The sequence below is a fragment of the Oncorhynchus mykiss genome, chromosome 31 (genome assembly GCF_013265735.2).
Source record: "Oncorhynchus mykiss isolate Arlee chromosome 31, USDA_OmykA_1.1, whole genome shotgun sequence".
NCBI classification, from domain to species: domain Eukaryota; kingdom Metazoa; phylum Chordata; class Actinopteri; order Salmoniformes; family Salmonidae; genus Oncorhynchus; species Oncorhynchus mykiss.
Window position 1 is genome coordinate 30516919 of NC_050571.1, and position 16270 is coordinate 30533188.

A 16270-nucleotide genomic window follows, 5' to 3' on the forward strand; every position below is an offset into this window, starting at 1 on the left:
CATGTCCTTGTTTCCTTATATGGTGATCGGCGTCGCGGGCCGCCTTGTTGAACCGAGGCGCGTGCACTGCTGTCGCCACCATTCGCTTCCATATTTGGAAGTGAGTTCAACAAACCTAATACAGGGGGTGTGGTGAGGCGAGACCGAATAATTTTCTATTATGGATTCTACACTATGAAATATTATTCGCGTGTCTAAATAGCATAGGTGTCCGTAGTACTATATTATTCACACATAATCTCTGTGTTGCAGGGAGCATGTTTTCCCAAAGTTTTTTTCTGATGATGTCAGTGCCTTAGCTCGGGCATAAAAGTAACCAAATGTTATGTTTTATTTTGACAAACATGAAACGTTATACAGAAGGGTTTAGAACTTCTATTCCCACCATGCTCTACGTTAAATCTCATGACCACTTTTTCATAGAGATGCTCGCGCTCCCCACCCCATCAAGCACGCGCAGTTTAGCGCGTCCACGTGGTGTATCAAGTGTGTGCGAGACATTACAGACGCTGCATCACAGCTCATTCAATTTCTATCCAGACGCCGACCAATTCAGAGACAGCTATGGTACGTTTCCATTTAACAACTAGCTAGCTCTGTGGCATATAATTTAAAATATATTGTCATTGGAGTGTCTCGTCTTAAAGCAATGTATTTTAGCTCATGAACAGCGAGTTAATTTTGAGATGAACTCGACAGTATCAGATTGTCCCATTCGGGTCAGCTGTGAGTTACTTCAATCCTGCGGTGTTCAGGAACGTTTGCTAGCTGGATGTTAAATCTTGGATGGTATTAAATTGTTAAAATGCTTTAAATCATTCAGGTGACTGGCCTTTCCTCGAAAGTTTGTTTTATCCAGGTGTATGCTCGTCTCCTCTTGCCGTTTTAATCGCCTAGTGTAGAAAGAAAACGACCCCAAAACAACTGGCGCCATTTCCTTCCTCCCAATGCTTCACTAAGTAAGGCCTAATGCCTAGTCTATAGCACTTCGAGTTGCAAGTAGCAGCCTATTCCATCCGCATATGTATATGCTATCAAGTTAGCTAGTTAGTACTGCCCGGTGCTACTCCTCCCCGCGAATTTACCAGCTGGCTAAGTAACTGTATCTGGCTTTGTATTCGCCGGTGCTAACAGCTAAGTTAGCATGGCTAACGGTGTGCATTTTCTGTGCATGCGCATACCGTAGCTACGTTAGCCATTTAGGAAGCTAGGTAATTTGATTTACACATCCTTTGTCTTGGTCCGCATGAGCCCCATGATTTTTAACTATCGTGCGCAGGTGCCATGCCAATTGATTAACGTTAGCTTGAATTATAGCACTTAGCGTTAGCTGAATTTGCAGCGTGAAAATAATCGAGTTTGCCTGGTATTTAAGACATCGTTTTCCCTGTATATAGTGCACATGTGCGACCACTGCATTCATGGCCCCACCCTGGTTTTTGGTGCAAAGAGCATTTTTGCACCAGTAGCCAACTAGCTATTAAATGTGTACCCAGAATAGTTTAATTTAGTGATGGTATAACAAAATCAGACCAAGGTTCCGCGAGCAATTTTTCACAACGGTGACACCCCTATCAATAGCTAAAGGTTTTGCATGTGGGCCTTTTGTCGCTGGCAAGTGTTGCGCACGACGTCCTTCCTGGTTTCTACGCATCAAGTTTTGACAAGTGGTGCGTCAGAAAGAAACGCACGAGATGCTTGCGAACGAGCAAACATAACTACTGTAGCCTACTACTCAAACAATTCGTCGTAAATGTTCGTGTAACACAGCTAGGTTGGCATAACCCTGAATACATTTGCCGAATTATCAATATCGTGCGTGGACGGACGTGCGCATTCCAGTTTCTATTGTCATTGCGTTAGACATTAGATTCAATTGAATGAAAGGTTATAAAAATTCTAATTGTGTTGGGGGGAAATCTCGACTTACATTCAATTTACTCGACTGATTAGAGCTATCCTATTTTCCCACTAGCTATTCATTTGTGAGGCCTTTATCATGTACCATTCTTGATCATATGAATAATGTATTACAACATGACATCAATGTGTTGGTTGTATTGTATATAATGAATGAATGGTTACTGTTGAACACGGTGGGCATCTGATTCCTGCTGGGTGCAAGGGCTTGGCTGAGGGAAGTGCCGGTTCAGTCATGAAAAGGCCCAGCCACGGTAGTCTTCAGTGCCCTATGGGTGCAGTTGGACCGATTGGACAGCTGCAGGGAATAACAAACCAAAATGATTTGTTCATTACAGCTGCTTGGTGAAGTATTTAGTTTTCAATTCATTTTAAGTGAATTGGAATAAAACGTATTGAGATTTTTTGCAACAGTTTTGTTTCCATCTAATATTCACGGCTCCTGCGGACATGCTCTGACTTGGGGCCCAATGTCGGGCCATTGATACTTTTTAGCTTGCATTTTCATAACAATGTCTTACTATAAATTAAACACCTTCTCGCAAAGCAAAGTGTTGATTCTGTTCGCCACAGGTCTTTAGTGTCACACCTGATGTGAACACAATTACACTAGCGCTTCATTAACATCAACACTGGAGACAGACTGGTGTGGGTTAGGTGGAAGTGCAGCATAAGTGAAGATTAGTCTCCAGAGCTACCTATGGGTTTGCAGTCAGGAACCTGACATGGCTATGTCTTTTATCCTGTGCCGTTACTTGAACCATTTGGTGAGATTTCTGGGTATTTTATGGTAGGAAGAAAGGGATCTCTGTTGCTCGGAGAATGTTTTCTGCATGGAGGAACTAAAAGGGTATAATCTTCACTGGCTCATGGTATTGGTCTTTTCAAACAGGCGTCCCCAGTCAGCGCTCTAGTCTGAGTCGTGACTTGCTGCAGTGTGAAGAAACATGCATTGTCTGAAGAGCTCTCAGAATGGTAACAGGAGTGCTCATTGTTTTTGGAAGATGGCAGGATTTAGTGAAGATGAATGGCAATTGGCTGCTGTTTGCAAACACTGGCCTCTTCACCCTCTGTATGAGGCCCCTGCCCTTCCTAGAGTAAATGAATGCCCTGGCAACTCTTTTTAATTCTTTGGCAGTCATTTCCCTCCTGTTCGGACGTCACTAATCCAAACGTGTCCAAACTCTGGGCTCATCACTAGATGATTACATCCTGAGCCCAATGTTGTTTCTCTCACACAGGCCCTTGCCATCCACACATCCAGAGAAAACATGCCCACACCCTTCACACACACATTCTTTCAAACTGGGTCACTACACAGTGGCTCTGGACGATATGAAGCAACGCTCAGACCAGGAGTGCCATTTTTAATGAAGGCTTACTCTGGCTGTATGGGTCTGGCTTTACTTGAGGAAGGAATACCTAGTCTACCTGATTTAGCAGAAGGTGGGGTGACAGGATTGGCTAAAACCTGCCAGATGGGGCGGGATGGTACAGCAAGCCTTTTGACAGTTGGTCACATCCTCTGCCCGGTTCCTACATGGGTTGTGAATCCTGTTGGGTAAAATGTCCTAATGGAAATCAGAAGACCGGCAAGGTTTATAGGGCTGTTGTGACTCGGGGATGTGGCCTGTTATTATGTTTTCCCACAGAGGATCCATTGTCTGAGACCGACCCATACATTCTAAGGCTTGATTCCTTTCCCAATATTCACTCGCATGGTTACTTTACAGCAGTTTCTTACCTGGCATGGTTATCTTGCGTGCTGTAAACTTTTAGTTTTATAGGAGGGGGGAAACCCCCCCCCCCCCCCCCGTTTGAGATGCTTCAAAGCCACACCTGTTACTGGCCCTTATCAGGCAGTGGCAAACTACCAATACACACCTATTACTCATCAGGAATTTTGGTGTGGGGAAAGGTTAAAAAAAGCCCTCTGCTTTTTCTAAATGCCACTCCTGAGTCACGCTGTACATCATGCTGTTATGGCCAATGCTATGGATGGTGACTCGCAAAGTCCCCATTATCTTGAATGATCATGTGGGTAGAGGTCATAGAAACAGGATTGCCGTCTTGCTTATGGTGTCCCCCACCCATTGGACTAATGGCCATTCGTTCATCACTGCAAGTCATTGTGCTGCTACCTCCCTCTCGATTGCCTTTATCAGCTTCCCTTGAAGGGTCAATTCCTGCAGTATGGTAAGTCTCTCAGGCCCCCTTCCAATTTCTTCTGTGTTTTCTGTCCTGTCACTCTTCTGTGCTGGCCATTAGGACTGGATAACCTCCATTGCTGCATAAACAAGACACCTCCTTAGAAATGGAGCTGGAGTTTTAGTTTTGTAATCAGTCGGTACTGATTGAATTGAATAGTTCATGAAGCCTGGGTTGCTGTAGACCATTCAGCGTTTTTTTTTTTTGGGGTCCCTCATCCCTCGGAAGCATATGATCGTAATCTGTCTGTCTCTGTGCAGGCTTCCGGGGTGACAGTGACAGATGACGTTATCACAGTCTTCAACGAGATGAAAGTGCGCAAGTTGCAGGCAAACGAGGATGAGAAGAAGAAGAGGAAGAAGGCGGTGCTGTTCTGCCTTAGTGAGGACAAGAAGCACATCATCCTGGAGGAGGGTCAGGAGATCCTGACAGGAGATGTGGGCGTCACCGTCCAGGACCCCTACCTGCACTTCGTCAAGATGCTGCCCCCAGATGACTGCCGTTACGCCCTTTATGACGCCACCTATGAGACCAAGGAGACCAAGAAAGAAGACCTGGTCTTCATCTTCTGGTAAGGGAAGCTTGGCTCGGCTGGGGGGGGGGCGCATACTCTACATTTTCTAGTATGGTGTCACTTGTTGAATGTTAAAATCACTTGGCTTCTACACTCGGGATACAAGTTAAACCATTTCCCCCACCCCGACAGGGCCCCAGATGGTGCTCCCCTGAAGAGCAAGATGATCTACGCCAGCTCAAAAGATGCCATCAAGAAGAAGTTCACAGGTGAGGCGCAGATAGGAGACCTATTGGGCTCTTTTCAAATTAAATGCCATCTCCTTGCTTAAGCTTCCAGCTTTGTGATTGGAATGCATACATTTTTGGGGGGTTTTATATGCAGGGGTTCATTTAGAAGGGATGTAAATACAGCGATTTTGCTTTTATTAAAAAAGGTAAAGATGCCACCCAGTGCTCACTATCACCCTCTATCTTTGATAAACACTGATCTTAAACTATTTTCTAAAATTGTAGTCAACTCACTTAACCAAATTGATGCATCCCGACCAAGGCAGGTTTGTTAAACATTTATCCTCAGATAACTGCCGTCTTTTGCATGCATGCTTCATCAGAAACAAAAGCTCCTTGGGCAGTTCTCTTTCTCAACGCAGAAACAGTTTTGATAGCCTGGTCAAATTTTTGGTCAGTTTTGGTACATATGGGAATTGGCTCCAATATGATTAAGACTATAAGCCTATCCCTTAGCCATAATAACAGGCAATACCTTCTCTGTTTCCATTCAGAATAACTAGAAGTAGCAGGCAAGGTCGATCCCATCTCACCTCTGCTATTTTTGTCTGTGGAGCCCCTGGCCCAGGCAATTTGACAATCAAAAGAAATTACACCAACATCTCGCAATTCTACGGATCACATCTCATTATACGCTGACGATATCTTATTCTATCTGGACAATGTATCTCAATCCCTCCCAAAAGCCTTGAAGCTCATAGACAAATTCGGTGTCATCTGAAGTTGCAGTACAAAGTTAATCTAACCAAATAAGCCCTACTGCCTCGACCCCAATGGAGGTCTCCATGACTTATGGAATCCCAATTGTCTCCCATTTTCAATATTTGGGAGTATTTCCACTGTCAGACTTTAACAGAAAGCTCAAACAATTCAGTCCAACCTCCAATGGAGCAATATCCCTGTTGCTTTAACAATCCAAATATCTATTGTTAGAATTAATATTGCCATGGCTGAATTTCTATAGTTCAATGCATCCCATGTCTCCCCCTTTTGGCTATTTGTATAAAATCCATAGTGCAATCTCAATGTATATGGCAAGGTAAGCGAGGCCAGATAAACAATTAACACGGTTGCACAGGGAAAGACGTAGAACTATCCGTACCAAACTTTAAATTGTATTTCCAGGCACCAACATTTCGTCCCATCCTAAATTGGTTTAGACATGATTCCGTCGCGCTCTGGCTGAGTATAGAGATACATATGGTGTCTCCTATTGCCCTGGAAGAGGTGGTCTTCACTGATATGTCCCTTAAATAATTTAAACTATGCTTTGATCCTATTGTTGCTCATCCAATTTTCTATTTGGCGTCAACATCGAAATATAATAACTGGTAATCAACATGTCATGACCGTACTCTAATATTTCACAATACCCTGTAATACCCCCCCCCAAAATGGTCTACATGTGGAATCTGTACCCTTACTGATATCATTGTCAGAAATGGTTTGATAACATTACCAGGCAACTCCATTTTTCTATGTTTATGACTTTGGTCAGCTATGGTGTGTGCAAGTCTATATTAGGAAGGTGTTCCTAATTGTTCTTATACTCAATGTGTGTGTTGACTGTATGATCTGAACCCTTTACGGGGGGGATTTCTTTACTCATAAAATGTCTGTCAAAAACTATGCTGTGTCCAATGTGATGCTACATTTCCCCTCTGATTTTATTTTAGGTATCAAACACGAGTGGCAAGTGAACGGTTTGGAAGACATCAAGGATCGACGCACCCTTGCAGACAAGCTCGGCGGCTCATCGGTAGTCACCCTGGAAGGAAGCCCTATATAAATCTAGCCCCAGGCTTCAACTGAAGCCAAACACATCTGAGGGGATTGTCTGTTCATTCCAATATGGTTGGGAGGAGGGGCGACGCAGGACCAGGATCATTTGTGGGACTGTTAAGGGTGGGGGGACAGTTTTCAAATTCCATAACTGCAGGCTTTCATTCCAGTTCACACAACACAATGAAAATGAACAAAATACACACAAAAAGGGGAAAAAAGCAATAAAATAAAATAAAAATACAAAATTGAAGGATTATGAAGACTAAATACACAATGTAAATGTTTGAGGACAGGGTTTTGTTCTCTCTGGATTCCATTAGAATGACGATCGCAGAGAAAGGGACCGGCAACAACTTCACAATTCCAACTATTGAATCCTCCAAGATATATTATACTACTACCTTTTTTGCCTAACTTCTAGTTAAGTTTTCTAAGTGTGTGTAGCTGAGACTAGGTGTAGTACAAAACCATTTATTCTTGATTGCACAAGATTCATCAACCTATTCCAGGGGAACACATTTGCTTTAATTGTATTTATTTTTTTACATGCAAATTCCAAAAATGTTGACGTGATTAGTTATTATTTCCAGTTCTGAGTAAAAACAACATGGCATTGATGTAATAATTTAACACATTCCTCAAACAGGATCTGGTAGGGTTAGAAGTCTGAATTGGGTCATGTGACGGTAACATGGGGGCGATTTATTTGAAGAGCCTGTGTTCAGAACTTGGACTGGTATTGAATTGGTGGATGTTTTGTATGGTCTCCTTGTCTCTAATAAAAAGGCACTAAATGAGTAACCTTTTACTGCATTTTTTTGTCTAGTGATTAAATCGTGGCAAGCTAATACTGTTGATAATTTTAGCCTGTTCAAATGAATGTGGCTGATTTCGCTTGATTCCTATTGAGGGTCACAGTGGCCTGGGTAATAAATCTGGAGTACTGTTGATCTATTGAAAACGGTTGGTTGGTGCTGCAACCTGCTTACATGGGGCTGCTGTGGTGATATTTCTGGGGAACTCTTTTGTTTTTTGTATTCTGTGCCATAACTTTCCACTTGATTGAATTTTTGCTGTTAGAAATTATATCGAAACGTAAGCCAATTCATTGTAGACTAAGTGAAATGACAAAGATACAGTAAGTAAAAGCTGCATAGTGAGCCAATTTCCACACAATGTGAAGTTGAAGCGTGAGGCTCACCTCCGCTTGGAAGCGGCTGCCGCGGTGTGAACTGAACCCATGTACTGTGTGAGAGCGAGTTCTTGCATCAGCTCATTTCAATATCTGCAGTGCTGCTCATGGCAACATTTTGTTGAGGCTGCTGTAAAGTGATGAAAAAATATATAAAGATTTTAGGTTTTATATAAGGAAACAAGTCAATTGATATAAATTAGGCCCTATTCTATGGATTTCAATTGACCGGGAATACAGATGCATCTGTTGGTCACAGAAACCTTAAAGTTAGGGGTGTGGATCAGAAAACCAGTCACTATCTGGTAATCACCATTTGCATCGTGCCACACAACATATTTCTGCATAATGTTGATCAGGCTGGTGATTGTGCCCTGTGAAATGTTGTCCCACTCCATTACAATGGTTATGTAAAGTTGCTGGATATTGGCAGGAACTGGAACATGCTGTCATACACGTTGCTCCTGAGCACCCCAAACATGCTCAATGGGTGACATGTCTGGTAAGTATGCAGGCCATGGAAGAACCGAGACATTTTCAGCTTCTAGGAATTTTTAACAGATCCTTACATGGGGCCTAGCATTAAAATGCTGAAACATGAGGTGATGGCGGCAGGTGAATGGCATGACAATGGGCCTCAGGATCGTCACGGATTAAAATTGCTAGCGTTGTGTAGCTTATGCCTGCCCATACCATAACCCCACCACCACCATGGGGCACTCTGAACATTGACATCTGTAAACCGCTCACCCACACAACCCAAAACATTGTCTGCCATCTGCCCGGTACAGTTGAAACCGGGATTAATTCCTGAAGAGCCCACTTCTCCAGCATGCTGGTGAGCGTTTGCCTGCTGAAGTCAGGTCAAGACCCTGGTGAGGACAAAGAGCATGTAAATGAGCTTCCCTCAGACGGTTTCTGATAGTTTGTTCAGAAATTCAGTTTCATCATCTGTCCGGGTGGCTGGTCTCAGACGATCCCTCAGCTGAAGAAGCCGGATGTGGAGGTCCTGGGCTGGCGTGGTTACACGTGGTCTGCGGTTGTGAGGCTGGTTGGACGTACTGACAAATTCTCTAAAACAACTTTGGAGGCGGCTTATAGTAGAGTAGTGAACATTTGATTTTCTGGCAACTTTGGTAGACCTTCCTGCAGTCAGCATGCTAATTGCATGCTTCCTCAAATCTTGAGACATCTGTGGGATTGTGTTGTGTGACAACTGCACATTTTAGAGTGGCCTTTTATTGTCCCGAGCACAAGGTGGACCTGTGTAATGTTCATGCTGTTTAATCAGCTTCTTGATATGCCACACCTGTAAGGTGGATGGATAATCTTGGCAAAGGAGGGATGTAAAGAAATGTGTGCACATATTGAACATTTCTGCGATCTTTTATTTCAGCTCATGAAACTTGGGATCAACACTTTACATTTTGGGTTTATATTTTTGTTCAGTATATATAAAGAGACACTGGCATCATGCATCCTAAATATATTTGTATACTGACCACAAGAGGGAACTCTAACTCCACTTCTGAAATGTGGATTCCATTTTACAGAAGCTAGCCATTCTTTGTATACCTGCTGGTTTCCACAACACAAGAACTCAGACAAGCAATCATGATAGAAATCTCAGTTTATTAAATTAGATATAGGCATTTAAAAAAAATAAAATTATTACCAACTTTCTGATTTTCCTGCCCCCCCCCCCCATATGCTCAAAAGCAAGTTGAATATGCTGCAGGCATTCAGAGTAAGAAACCCCCTCCTAGGTTTTTAGAATGTATTTTATTGATTTCACCATCTATAACTTTGAGCCTTTTTGACATGTTTGGTGTATTGAGGCTCAATATGTTTTCAGTGTGGCTAGGTACGCCTCTGGATCATTGGGGGCAAGTATGCCTTTTAACAAGCGTCTTTCTAACACAATGACAAGTTCCTGTACTCTCCAAAACCGTTCGCATCCTCCAAGACATTACCTAAACAAATAAACCGTCCCGTCACCACATCTTTGTAAATTCAACTACCCACCCACACATTTAACCCTAAGTGTTGAAAAGCATGCGGAGTACAATGGGAGAGCATGATATATATAAAGAAAATCAGTCCAGTATTTCCCTCCATTGGCTAAAGCGAGTCAGTACATTGTAGAAAATGAACGGCTGCTACCACAGTTATAAAACAGGAGAGACGGGGAGCACGCAAGGAAAGGATCAGTGTTATTCTTTTCCCTCTAATAAAAGTGGTTCTGTTTAATACAGTGGAAATATCGACTCAGTGTTGTGAAGCTGACCAGAAGGAAAAGTGCATTAAAAGCTGCTGTGATGATAGCAGACGTGTTAGAAAGGAGGCATAGACCCCGAAAAAAAAGGAGCTAGTTAAGTCTGAGACAGAAAACATTTACATTCACGGAGGGAACTGAGTTTGATCCAAAGGGACATTCCTGCACTTTCCAGAGTAAGGGACAGTCACAGTGGTTCACGCCTTTCCAAGGAAAACATGTTATGGCGCATGAAGGTTTAGCAGTCCTGTTTTCTTAGATAGTATTGAAGATTTTAAATATTTATTAGGTTTAAATCCAGTTTCACTCTTGCCCGTTATAGAATGAGTCGAGGAGTAATTTCCTCCACATCTCCTTTAAGGGATTTTGTGCTTACTTTAATCACTTTTCAGTCATGAGCTTCATAGCCTCCATCTTCTCTTAGTTCATCCCCCCTCTCCCTCAGTCCTGGATACAGTCCACTCGGTTCCCATGCACCCAGTAACAGATCTGGGCAAACTTCAGTGGGGTGAATCTCACAGCCACGTTGTAGTCTCGGTTCTCCCCGTCAATCTCCAGCCACTGGTGTCCAGAGAAGATGCCGATGACTTTCCTCTCCCACCGTTCCAGAGCCGTGTCCCACACGCGACCGTACACCCCCGAGCCGCTGGCCCCCGGCCGGGCATCACAATGCTGGTAGATCAGGTCGTTAGACTCATCCTCCACAGGACAAAAGCGGTAGACCAGCTCCCCAGGCCTGTCACTGTCAAACCCAGAGAAGTGGATGCGTTTCCCTGCCAGGTCGTCAGAGGAAGGAGCCACAGACAGACGCATGAAGGGCCGGCGGTGGGGCCAACGCAGTTCCAGGAGGGCGTAGTCAAAGTCCATGCTGACCTCCTGGGGGCCCTGGATCCAGCCTTTGGGGACACGAGTGCTTTTGACCCGGACCCAGCGCACCAGGGGTATCTTGGTGGGGGTCTGACTGGGCTTGGTGCCGTTGATGTACGGAGGAGTCAGGAAGCCCACCCTCAGTTTACGGGCTCCCTTGACGTAATCCTTCCCATCATGCACGCAGTGGGCAGCGGTCAGAACGTGGCGTTGAGACACCAGGATCCCGGTGCAGCCGGTGGAGATCCTCACAGCTGTGGAGAACGGGTAGTCCAACAGGAAGTGGTCACCGCGGATGTTGAAGCGCCCATCAGCCCCGTAAATCTGTCGTTTCTGACGCCTGTGCCGACTGGTAACTCTCCATCCTCTCATTGGTGGTGGTTGAAGGGCAGGACTGATGGTTCCCTCATAATCATCCTCCACATCCATAGTGGTGAGGGTACGAGAACCATCCGCATAGAGCGTCTCGAAGGCCAGCTGCTCAGTCAGGTGCTCTCGCCTTCGCTCCTGCTCTCCCTTGTGGTAGCAGCTGGCGTTACAGTGAGTGGTGAAGTCCAATTGAGTCTGAGCACTGAAGCGAGAGCGGGATAGGGGCAGGGGTACATGGGGCACCAGTGAAGGGAGGTGGACGGGATCTTGGTGAAGGAGGGCTCGGGATGACAGAGAGAGGGGGAGGAGGAGCGAGAGGAGCAGCACTGAGGTGGAGGGATGAGCCAGGCCAGAGTTTAGATGTGGAGACATGGTCGTTGATCAAAACACTGAAACGAAAAACAGATACATTTTACGTACATTGAACCACAATACACAAATACAATAAATAAGGAATTCACTTATTCTTGAGGAATGGAATGGTAAAGATTAACGAGGGACGTCATGGACTTTGCGGAAACCCTGTTTGATTAATGAAGCTTAAAAACAGGTAATCACTAATTCAACAAAACGGTGTGGAGATTAGAACACTGGCTTGTCTCCCTGATTTTAGTGAATCATTCAAACACTCACATTCCGAAATCCCCCATAAAATCAATCCACTCTCTCTGACAGGTGGATTCCAAATCCCCTCGCTCAGAGCCTATACACGTGGGATCAGTTAATGCAGGTTCATGTTGCAATGCAGGTCTAAATTTTCATTTATTTTAAGAGGTAACAACGCGGCTCCTGTTCCAGCCTATACTGTGGGCTATTCATAAAATGTGATTTTAAACCATGCTGCAAGGCATTCAAATGTCAGTTCTGTTGGAGGTTTGATATATTAGCCTCAGGAGAGGAACATCTGATTATGTACACAAGATAAGTATAGATGGAAAGTAGGTGTTGGGGCACACATTGGATATCAGTCATGGTGGAAAATGACACTGCATATGTTTATTTTTTATCCCCAATTGGTAGTTCCAGTCTTGTCTCATCGCTGCAACTCCGGTACGGACTCAGGAGAGGCAAAGGCCGAGAGCAGGGTGTCCTCCGAAACACAACCAAGACAATCTGCACTGCTTCTTGACACAATGCCCACTTAACCCAGAAGCACCAATGTGTCAGAAGAAACACCGTACACCTGGTGACTTTGTCAGCATGCACTGCACCCAGCCCGCCACAGGAGTCACTAGTGCACAACGGGACAAGGACATCCCTGCCGGCGAAACCCTCCCCTAATCCAGACGACGCTGGGCCAACTGTGCGCCGCACCATGGTTCTCCTGGTCGCGGCCGGCTGCAACAGAGCTTGGACTCGAAACCAGAATCTCTAGTGGCATAGCTAGTGCCTTAGACCACTGCACCACTCGGGAGGCACACTGGGAGGAACACCTTGTATCATTAAGTTTTTAATCTTGGCCACTGTGCTGTGTATGTGTGGGAAGGACTGAAGGGGACTTTATTACAGCTTGTTCAGCAGAAAGAAAAGTGTCTCAAATCATATTTATGATAAGGCTCTGGGGCAAAGTGGTGTCTGCCATCAAACATGAACTAACTTTCTATGTATGACCGTGCTTGGCAGGCTCAGAGGGACTAGGGGAACTCGATAGGTCTGAAAATGATGGACCCTTGGGCTCTAGTGGCCTAGAAGAGAGCAGGTGTCTAAAAGTGAAACAAGACAAGTTGAGGCATAGACGTACAGACCGGATTTGCCACACAAAGAGAGATTCCCGCCACACAACTGGATTCTATATCATAGTGTAGCCAGAGAAGATACAGTTACTCAAAGGTGCTCATATTTAAACTACACTGCTATGCAGTCAAAAACAACTACACCTGTCTCTATCAGCAGTCATTACATCCTGGCCTCTGATCCCATCCACATGAAACATCTACATTTAGCCATCTTTAATTGGGTTCCATTCAATTTGCACTGACATTATTACAAACACATTGTCAGAGTACTTAACATGTGTCCACATCTAAATGTATTTTAAGAAGGCTTGGGGTAGCAGGGCTCTTAATGTCTGTATAGACTGGGCCATTTATAATGTCCATGGTCTGAGACAGACTAGCTTTAATTGGGGATAGTGTGTTGAGACGAACCACACATATAACCACACTAACCTAAAATAAGGAAGCATTTGATGAAGGGCACAAAATAATCAATAACATAGTTCAAGAAAATTCATGGTGAGTCCATTTTCCAAAAGTTGTGGAGGGGTGAGTTTGGTTTGGGTGACCCTCCATTTTATGTCCCAAAGTGCACAACAGTAAATTGATCCCCACATTAGAAAGATCCTCCAGCTCTAACACATTGTAGAGCCAATCAGTGCCTAACAGCCTTTTGGAATCCTCTCTTAAACAAGACACTGGACCTCAACAAATTGTGTCAACACTTTCCATCAGAATAATGTCAAATGCACTTCAATTGCAGTCAATTTAATTTGGAAAGGCAATAGAAATTGAAAAATCATTCCCATTTCCACATGGATCCCATTTCTGACAACTGAAGGTTATAGCCCACTGATAGATGCTGAGAGGTTTTTAACAAGCACCAATACACCTACTGTATATAAGCTACAAAGGCACACACACATTCCAGTAATGGACCTCTGTACACCTGAAACCTGTCAGCATTCTACAGCTCACCTTTGACCCTTAAGTGAAGACTCTGAAATTCTGAGAACAGCCTGCTACCCAGGGCCCGAGATTTGTCCTGAAAACCCCCTCACTGGGTATTTTGTCTTTCACCAAAATCATGAGTGAAGGTAGTATTGTCCCATGTCCACTCCGTGGGTTGTTGTCAGACCACCAAAGAGAACAGATGATGTGTACCTTTCTCTGTCACTATTGAGACGCACCAGTACAGAGGAATAGTGCTGGGAGGCAGTATACTCAACTTACTGAACAATTCTGTGGGGCTGGGGAAAGGTAGGCTTTGGCTTTAGTTAATGTTTAGCAATGCAACATTCACTTACAGTAAGTAGTAGGCCTATCCAGTGGAGCAACAAGAGTTACTTTGTAACAGATTTCCCAGGCAAAAAAGTAATCTTACAATGTGGCCTCTAGGTAACAAACCAGGTTTAATTATATTCAAAATAATGATTAACACAAATTATTAGGCTACTTACAATGGGTAAGACAATAAATGCACAATGTACCTTTTTGTTAAACAGAGTCGGTGTTTAAATCCTATTCCCGTTTTCGCCCCCTTCAAAACTACCGGGCATCTCGATTCTCCAGATTTCTCCCATCTCTTCAGTGTGACAGGTATCCCTCTCTCTTCACAGTCCCGCAGAGAGCTAGTCGCCACTTTAATAACGTCTCCAAATCAATTCGGTCCAAGCAAAGTTGATCGATGAGAGTCAACTACAAGCTTGTGTTCCTACTCAATGTGACTATCCGTCCCTGGGAGTCGCTTAAACGGCTGCTCGGTTCAAAGGCGCTTACAAATAACTGAAAATGTTACTGAAAAGACATTTAGAGGCGCTCTCCCTCACGGTCCTAGCGCCCCTGTTGTATACAAAAGCCGTAGCATTTCTCAGCTGGATAAGAATTTGCTTTTAGGATGGGGACTAGGGGAGCACATATCTGAAACATTTTGAAGCCCTCAGCTCAAGATCAGTGTGTTCTTCAGCTGCAAAAAAGTCCCAAGTGACACAGTAACTTTTTTCTCCTCTCAGGAGTGGACTTTGGCACAGGGGTTGGGAGTGAATCAAATGTGAAAAGCCTAAAGCTATATCAAATGCCACCTGCCAATTAGAGCCGAATAGATGCTGAAAAACACAAATTGCCACAGGCTCTTAGAATAATGTGTCCCTGCAGGCACGTGCACTACCTACAGGCACGTGCATTACCTTTGCCATTCCAAAGTGCCCGGTATAAATCGCCCCAAAATTGTCTTATTTGCTACATTTCCGTTGGTTGCTTGTACGGAGCTCGGTACCCAAACATGCTTTGCTTGAGAGAGGCTGTCACCGGTCGAGTGTGTGTAGCTAGCAACCTAGTTTAAATATAAACCACTGCCACAATGGCATAATAACATTTGTTTAATACTTGATGACAGTTGATTTAGCCTACATCATCATAATCATCTATATTTGGTCTGGTTGGCTGATATGCGCAGCAGAGAGGCAGAAAGAGAGCTAGGTAAATAAATCACAATCAGTAAAATAAATCAAACTAGCTAACTAGTATATTTAAATCAATCATCAACATCAATGACCAGCTGATAGTCCATCCTCTTTTCCGATGTCTTTTGGAGGGACTGTAACTAGCTTGCTTACAATTTGTGATGATGAGTGAGTGTGTTGTTGTGTTGTGTTGTGTGGCGAAGACGCGCTAGGCAAGTCTCTCCACGTATGCGCACTAACCCCAGCCAATTCGTGCGCACTCGTGGTTTCATTGTGTCAATTGTTTGTAAATGTTCATCAATTCCCGATATATAGCCAATCACATATATACACTACACTATTCATTCCATTCACTGTCTTCTTTGTAAGCAACTCCAGTGTAGATATGGCCTTGTGTTTTAGGTTATTGTCCTGCTGAATGGTGAATTCATCTCCCAGTGTCTGGTGGAAAGCAGACTGAAGCAGGTTTTCCTCTAGGATTTTGCTTGTGCTTAGCTCCATCCTGTTTCTTTTCATCTTGAAAAACTCCCCAGTCTTTTTTTTCACCCTGAAAAACTCCCTTGTCCTTAACGATTACAAACATACCCATAACATGATGCAGCCACCACTATGCTTGAAAATATGGAGAGTGGTACTCAGTCATTGTAATAGTAAATCATTGTCAATAAGATTT

General features: G+C 44.0%; 2 protein-coding genes across 2 annotated transcripts; one reads left to right on the forward strand and one right to left on the reverse strand.

Annotated features, from left to right (window-relative positions):
- The first annotated feature begins 412 nt into the window (after positions 1-412).
- LOC110504986 (cofilin-2) lies at positions 413-7522 on the forward strand. The gene is made up of 4 exons (XM_021583910.2): positions 413-567; positions 4389-4699; positions 4835-4911; positions 6609-7522. Exons 1-4 carry the CDS (start codon positions 565-567, stop codon positions 6719-6721), a joined length of 504 nt encoding a protein of 167 aa, XP_021439585.1. The 5' UTR covers positions 413-564; the 3' UTR covers positions 6722-7522.
- Positions 7523-9521: 1999 nt separating this feature from the next.
- Positions 9522-15317, reverse strand: LOC110504987 (serine protease 23). Its single transcript, XM_021583911.2, has 2 exons — positions 14626-15317; positions 9522-11809 (listed from the first exon to the last, which is right to left on the reverse strand). Exon 2 carries the CDS (start codon positions 11790-11792, stop codon positions 10626-10628), a length of 1167 nt encoding a protein of 388 aa, XP_021439586.2. The 5' UTR covers positions 11793-11809; positions 14626-15317; the 3' UTR covers positions 9522-10625.
- Positions 15318-16270: the final 953 nt, after the last annotated feature.